The sequence below is a fragment of the Hippoglossus stenolepis genome, chromosome 21, assembly GCF_022539355.2.
Source record: "Hippoglossus stenolepis isolate QCI-W04-F060 chromosome 21, HSTE1.2, whole genome shotgun sequence".
NCBI classification, from domain to species: domain Eukaryota; kingdom Metazoa; phylum Chordata; class Actinopteri; order Pleuronectiformes; family Pleuronectidae; genus Hippoglossus; species Hippoglossus stenolepis.
Window position 1 is genome coordinate 7,522,265 of NC_061503.1, and position 7,188 is coordinate 7,529,452.

At 42.7% G+C, this 7,188-nt stretch overlaps 1 protein-coding gene across 1 annotated transcript; it reads left to right on the plus strand.

The window, feature by feature from the left end:
* Window positions 1-476: 476 nt before the first annotated feature.
* ercc4 (excision repair cross-complementation group 4) lies at window positions 477-6,307 on the plus strand. The gene is made up of 10 exons (XM_035146736.2): window positions 477-791; window positions 1,286-1,466; window positions 2,268-2,463; window positions 2,564-2,771; window positions 2,906-3,086; window positions 3,199-3,330; window positions 3,419-3,523; window positions 3,869-4,535; window positions 4,630-4,742; window positions 5,320-6,307. Exons 1-10 carry the CDS (start codon window positions 615-617, stop codon window positions 6,060-6,062), a joined length of 2,703 nt encoding a protein of 900 aa, XP_035002627.1. The 5' UTR covers window positions 477-614; the 3' UTR covers window positions 6,063-6,307.
* The last annotated feature ends 881 nt before the right edge of the window (window positions 6,308-7,188 follow it).

The following is a 7,188-nucleotide window of genomic DNA, read 5'->3' on the forward strand; positions in this document are numbered from 1 at the left end:
AGGTCTTTCAGCAGATTAATGGTATTTTCAAGGATAGCATTGAGGAAAAAACTACTATAGGAGAACAGTGAAGGTTCTTGTAGTTTGGACTAAACCTGCATTTTAAACAAATACTTGTTTCTCAAGATAATCTTGTATACAAACATGATCAGTACCTCACCGGAAGCACCCAACCCCACTGTCTCCCTTGTGAGAAAAGTACCCATAATGCTATATATTAGTATAACTGAGAGAAATACAGAGAGGGATGCTATAATAACAGAGCTCATTTTCATTTTGCGATATAACATGAATATAAAAAGATATGCAGGTAACCATTTTATTTATACACTATAAATAAAAATAACAAAATAAAATCAAAGTGAAAACACCACACAGGCCATAATAAATAGCATAGGCGACATTTCTACCTGCTATAACACTCCGGGTCAAAAGGTGGCGCTGTTGATCTTAAATTATCGCACTCACTAGCCACTTTACCGGAAGTGCCATTTCAAAACACTGAACAGCAGATGTGGAAGCTCCGTGTTTAGCTTCCTCGCGATGGTCTGCAGCGGCTTCAGCTGACGTCTATCACCGGTGCTGTGCGACTGCGGTGCGGTACAGGCTCCAACATGGCGGGCCCGCTGCTGGAGTTCGAGACCGAGATGTTCCTGAGTCTGTTCGGCTGCGACGGGCTGCTGGTGGCGGCGGAGGGGATGGGGATGGACCGCATCCTGCTGCAGTTCATGCGGGTTCACTCGGAGAAGGACAGCCTGGTCCTCCTGCTCAACACGACCACCCCCGAGCAGGTCAGCACCGCACGGGTTAGCGTAGCCTGCTGGTCCGCTCGTTGCTAGGCGATGTGGGGGCAGCAAGGTGGCTAATGTTATGTGATGGGAGCGACTAACCAGTATAAGAAATGACTGGAAATATTAAAGTACCGGTGATTCAGTGACAGACTGTATGATAACAACACATAACCATCAAGTCAAACAATCAATTGTAGTCAAAATTATGAATCTGGTTTTATAGTCTACAAACTCAATGCAGCGCAATGATTGATAGGAATAAAAGCATTTATTTTGATTGGTGACACAGAACAAAACCTTGATGATAAAAACACAACACATACTAATGAAATCCATGTGTGGCTATTTTTATTTTACTTTGGTGACATTGGAACACAGTACTTTAGCTCCACCTTGGTCTGAATGTGGGGGGGGCACAGTTTCTGTCGGTGATAGCTCCCTTGCCCCGGCCCCTGTTTAACAAACACACCTTCCCACTCGTCCTCCCCTCTCAGGAGTACTTCACGGAGCAGCTGCGGGTTGAGGGCGTGACCCACCTGCCCAGGACGGTGACCAGCGACGTCCAGAGCACGGAGCGCTACACCGTTTACACCGAGGGCGGAGTGCTGTTTGTCACCAGTAGAATCCTGGTGGTCGACTTCCTCACCGACCGCATCCCTGCTCATCTCATATCAGGTCAGAGGACCAAGCGATCGTGGCTAAAGTCACTCCCCTCGTTTGTCTTTTTACAATGACGTGATTTTATTTATTACAGTAAACATTTGTTTGTTTACTTTTTGCCCTCTACAAAATCATAGTACGTCAGTTATTGCTAAAATCTTAATGGAGGATTAATAATTGATACAAGTAAAGTTAATGATTCGCTCGGCGCTGGTTGGGACCATTGAGATTTTAACTGCTAACAGTGCTGTATATGTTATTAATAAAAATTAAAAATAAACTGTACTTCTACTAACACAATCCATCACCCAAATGTGAACACATGGGAATCCTTAAGTAACACTAGACACTTTTAATTCTGTTATTATCAACAGAGTAAATACACCATCATCTTTAATCATAACCAGTAGAGAAACACAATCACTTTTTTTTTACCAAATTTATAAAACAAAATCTAAATTTATGGGTTGATCCTAGCTCATAACGCCACCTAGTGTTTCAAACCGTCTTTGAAAAAGTGAAAACCCTCTAATCTGAATCTGAAAGCCGCACTCATTTTCAAATTCTGAACCTTAACCAAGAAACCAGCACATTGTCAACTATACGAGACGTCCCTTATCCTCTCCTGCCCCTCGAGTGTCTCTCTCACACACACACAGGTGGCAAGGCATTTTTTTATTTCCAGGGAGAGACACATCAGCCAATACTTTCATATATGCAGTATTTAAATGTGCCAGTATATTGTCACAAAAATGTAGCTGTTGTTACACGATACAGGTGGTTATATTTTCCTCTCTTACTTTACCAACGCTTCAGGCATCCTGGTGTTCCGTGCCCATAAAATCATCGAGTCTTGTCAGGAGGCCTTCATCCTTCGTCTGTTCAGACAGAAGAACAAGACGGGATTCATCAAGGCCTTCACCGATAAGGCCACAGCCTTCTCCTCAGGCTTCTGCCAGGTGGAGCGTGTGATGAGAAACCTCTTCGTCAAGAAGCTCTATCTGTGGCCCAGGTATGATGAGACAAACATTTAACATGTCATAGCAGGGAAGGGGAGTTGTTCTCCGACATCCTTCTTTACCTTTGCTCTATTTACCTGCATCATTCAACAGGTTCCAGGCATCAGTAAACACAGCACTGGACAGGCATAAACCAGAGGTGGTGGAACTCCATGTGTCGTTGACCCCAGCTATGAGGGCCATTCAGAGCTCCATCCTGGACATTATGAGCGCCTGTCTGAAGGAGCTGAAACGCTACAACCCTACACTGGAGGCTGAGGACCTCTCACTGGAGAACACGCTCGGAAATGGTTTTGAAAAGGTCTGTTGCTGTGTCACTGAAATATGACACATTAATCTGCCGTGCGACCAAATTAGCCTCCAGCCGATATAGTGAATTTAATAAAAGTGGTTGAATTTAATTGTTTGACTTTGACCTTCTCTTACTCATTCCAGACCATCCGTCATTACCTCGACCCCCTGTGGCACCAACTGGGAGCCAAGACCAAGGCCCTGGTCCAGGACCTGAAGGTGTTGAGGGTTCTCCTGCTCTACCTCACACAGTACGACTGTGTCACCTTCCTCAATCTGCTTGAGTCGCTCCGCTCCAGCCAAAAGATCTTTGGCTCCAATTCAGGTAAACTAAACTATTTACCAGGAGCTCCTTGGAGTATTTAGTTTAAGTATAAAAATGCAGCATGAGACTCTGTTTATCCCTGTTTGATTGCATGAGTTTATTGTTGTATCAGGGTGGCTGTTCCTGGACTCGAGCACTTCCATGTTCATGAATGCCAGGGGTCGTGTGTACCGCATGAGTGAAAGCAAGAAGAAACTCAAAGTGGGGGCAGAGGCTGAGAAACAGAAGTTACCCTCGACCTCAGGTGACAGACATGTGAACAGATCTCTGACAATGTGCTCCTCAGACTAGATATCTGTTGAGTTAACGCTTCGTGTGTGTGCGTGTTTCAGATGTGAAAAGAGTCCTGGTGCTGGAGAAGAGCCCAAAGTGGGAGGCTCTAACTGAGGTGCTGCAGGAGATTGAGAGAGAGAACAAGAGCTCTGAACATGAACCAGGTTAGAGTTCTACTTACTACTACTATTAATGACATGATAATATTGAATATTACTGCCTAATCTAAATTCATGTTACTAGTCCAGGTTACTTGGAAGCTGGAACTGCAACAAGCAACAGAAACATGTTGTCTGATTCCTTTCATTTAGGAATGTGATACATTTAGGCTTGGCATAAACACAGGCCTGTCCTTTAGTCAGTGCAATTAAAATGACAATGTTAGAAAATGTCTATTCAGATATAGTTGAATCCTAATAACAGATATGTTTAACAAGTCCATAAAAAGGTTCTGTGGATATTTGTCTTTTACAGTATATCTGTCTAACTGCCCAACATGTTGCCCACAGGCCGCGTCTTGATCTGTGCCAGTGATGACCGGACTTGTGCCCAGCTGCAGCAGTACATCAGGCGCGGCTCTGAGGGGCTGCTCAACAGACTGTATGCTCGCACAATCGGTAAACGGGACCCTGCTGCTGCCGCTGCCCTGGAGCTCGACTCTCACAAAAAGGGCAATGGCTGGCCCAAAAGAGGAACCAAGGGGAAAGAGCCTGCTCAGAAAAAAAACACAAAGTCCGCCAAGAGTAAAAGCCGACCATCTCTGACCCTGACCCAGATGGTCGGGAAGGGGGAGACGGCGGAGGCAGCAGCGATGGGCAGCAGTGGAGACGAGGAGGAATTGACGGAGGACGAAGAAGGCGAGGAAGGGCAACTGAAGCTGGATTTGTCATCTGACGCTTACTATGGTGTCCTGAAGGAGCCGCTGACTGTCATCCACCCACTGAAAGGCTGCACTGACCCCCATAGCTTGACGCGGGTGCTGCACGAGGTGGAGCCCAGTTTTGTGGTCCTGTACGACGCTGAAGTGAGTTTTGTACGACAACTTGAGATCTACAAAGCCACTCGGCCTGGAAAAGCACTCAGGGTGTATTTCCTCATCTACGGAGGGTCGACAGAAGAACAGAAGTACCTCACAGCACTGTCTAAGGAAAAGAAAGCATTTGAACACCTCATCAGGTCAGAACAGTTTCTTCACTTTGTACGTTTCGTTTAATTTAGGTTTCTCCACAGTATCCGGTCATCATTGGTGCTTGTGTGTGTAATTTTGCAGGGAAAAAGCTACCATGGTCATACCAGAGGAGAGGGAGGGACGAGAAGACACCAACCTCGATCTTGCTAGAAGTTTAGAGCCTGCCAACGCCACCACCAACACCCGCAAAGCAGGTATGACTCTATCAGTTCACTACATTTCTCAGGGAGGCTGTAAGTCACTCACAGTTCGGGGTGCTGAGACAAAGGGGTGTTTATAATGACATCAGTAAATGCGGCAGCTACACAAAAATCATGACCGTGTATTAATTTGAATAAACAATAACATTTTATACCAATTTTTAGAACATCTTCAACTACAATTGACAGCAAACTTTAACTTTAACTGGCTTTAAATAAAATAAATCAAATATAGTTTTTAAGACATATCTAATCCACTATTACTACCTTTCTAAATCTGTGATCATTACTGCCTAATGGTATCCAAGTCACGTTCCAAACTTCTACACTGCACTGTATCCGGCCTACACATAAAATACACTGAATCTTCGAAACTGAAATGAAATCTTGTAAAATTTAAAAATTGATGAACTTTTTTGCCTCGCAGTTTCAGTCTCTCACCTGTAGGTGGTGCTGCAGCCGCCTCATTATGCTCAGCACCCAGCACTTCAGACATGTTTTCTATTTTTTGATTCTCTTTGAATAAGTGATTCATTATCTTATTTTTCCATTTCCTGTTTCCAATGACCAGGAGGCCAGGAGCAGCCCAAAGAGCCCTCACGAGTCATTGTGGACATGCGTGAGTTCCGCAGTGAACTCCCCTCCTTGCTGCACCGCCGTGGTCTGGACATCGAGCCTGTCACCCTAGAAGTCGGTGACTACATCCTCACCCCGGACACATGCGTGGAGCGCAAGAGCATCAGTGATCTGATTGGCTCCTTGCAGAGCGGCCGTCTCTACACCCAATGTCTCTCCATGACCCGTTATTACAAAAAGCCAGTGCTGCTCATTGAGTTTGACCCGGCTAAACCGTTTTCCTTAATGGCTCGATCAGATTTCCGTCATGAGATCTCATCTAATGACGTCTCTTCAAAACTCACCTTACTCACTTTGCATTTCCCCCGCCTGCGGATACTCTGGTGTCCCTCCCCACATGTCACAGCTGACCTCTTCCTGGAGCTGAAGCAAGGCCGCCTGGAACCCGACGCTGCAGCAGCTCAGGCAGTCACAGCCGAGTCGGACACGGTGGCTGAATCAGCCGGGCTCTACAACCCAGGACCTTATGATTTCCTGTTGAAAATGCCTGGGGTCAATACCAAAAACTATAGGGCCCTGATAAGAAATGCTGACAGCCTGGCAGATTTAGCCAAACTCAGCAAGGACAAGCTCGCAGAAATACTGGAAAATGCGAACAATGCTAAGATACTGTACGAGTTTCTGCATAATGTTGCTGATGTTCCTGCTCCAGTGCAGAGGAAAAAAAAGACATCATAGGAATAATATGTTTCTTAACACCATTGTAAAGCTGGATGAAAGTTAAATTTCAGCATATTATATTAATGTGCAGAATGAATCAAAGTAATGCAGGTTTCTCTCTTGCATTTTGGAATTACTCTGTAAATATATGCAAGATATGGAACTTTTATCATATTCTTAAAAAGTTGTTGAAATAAATAAAATCTTGATGAATTTTGTAACTATTTATAACCTGTCATTTCAAAATAAAACTTTGGACTGGGCAGTACAGCTTTTATAACCTGAAAGGATACAGCACACTCAAAATTACATTTAACACAATCTAATTTCAAATATTCTACTTTAGATTTTTTTTTTGCACTTGTTTTTAATGGAAGATGATGCCTCTGGAAGGATGGCAGTAGCAAAAATGAGTGTTTCTCTAAGGACATTTTGCAGCTAAATGTAATCAGTCAAATATAAAAATAATAAAATATAATCTTCCAGTAAACAGTAATTAGGAAAATGTGATCTTTTTATACATTTAAAATATATAAAAATATATTTTTTTCCTAATGAAAAAATGTTTTAATTCACAAGTTGATTTCTCTAAAAGCTTAATAACTCTTCTGTAATTTACATGTTCTCTTTTATCTTGTGTAGTACTTTCTATCGTCATGTTCAATGGAATTTATTATGATGGAAGCAAAGGAAAACATACTAAAAGTAAGGGAACTATAGTTGAAACCACAACCTCTCTCACTGTGCTGTTGCTTTTGGGCACAATTTCAACATGGGAAGTTGTACTTTGCAATCGGTTGAGAACACAAGAGTTATCATGTTTTACTTTGTCTGCAGAGCTCTTTAAATATTTTATTTTGCAAGCACAGTACTTAACCTACGAACATAAGTAAAGATTTTACAGAAAAGAAACGGATGGTTGGATGCATGGATAGGTGAATGGACTTGATTGAGCCCAAACTGGGAAATATTTGAAAAAATAAACAAAGATTATATGCCACATAAAGAGTCCACATTACAAAGATTACATAATATCATATAAAGTATTTATAAAGTAGACGTATAAAGATTACATAATATCATAAAGTATTTATAAAGTAGACGTATAAAGATTACATAATACCATATAAAGTGTTAATAAAAT

Coding starts and splice junctions, on each gene's coding strand:
- ercc4 (XM_035146736.2), top strand. CDS start 615: ATGGCGGGCCCGCTGCTGGAGTTCGAGACCGAGATGTTCCTGAGTCTG. Junction 2,464..2,563: donor AAGCTCTATCTGTGGCCCAG/GTATGATGAGAC, acceptor ATCATTCAACAG/GTTCCAGGCATCAGTAAACA. Junction 3,331..3,418: donor GAAGTTACCCTCGACCTCAG/GTGACAGACATG, acceptor TGCGTGTTTCAG/ATGTGAAAAGAGTCCTGGTG.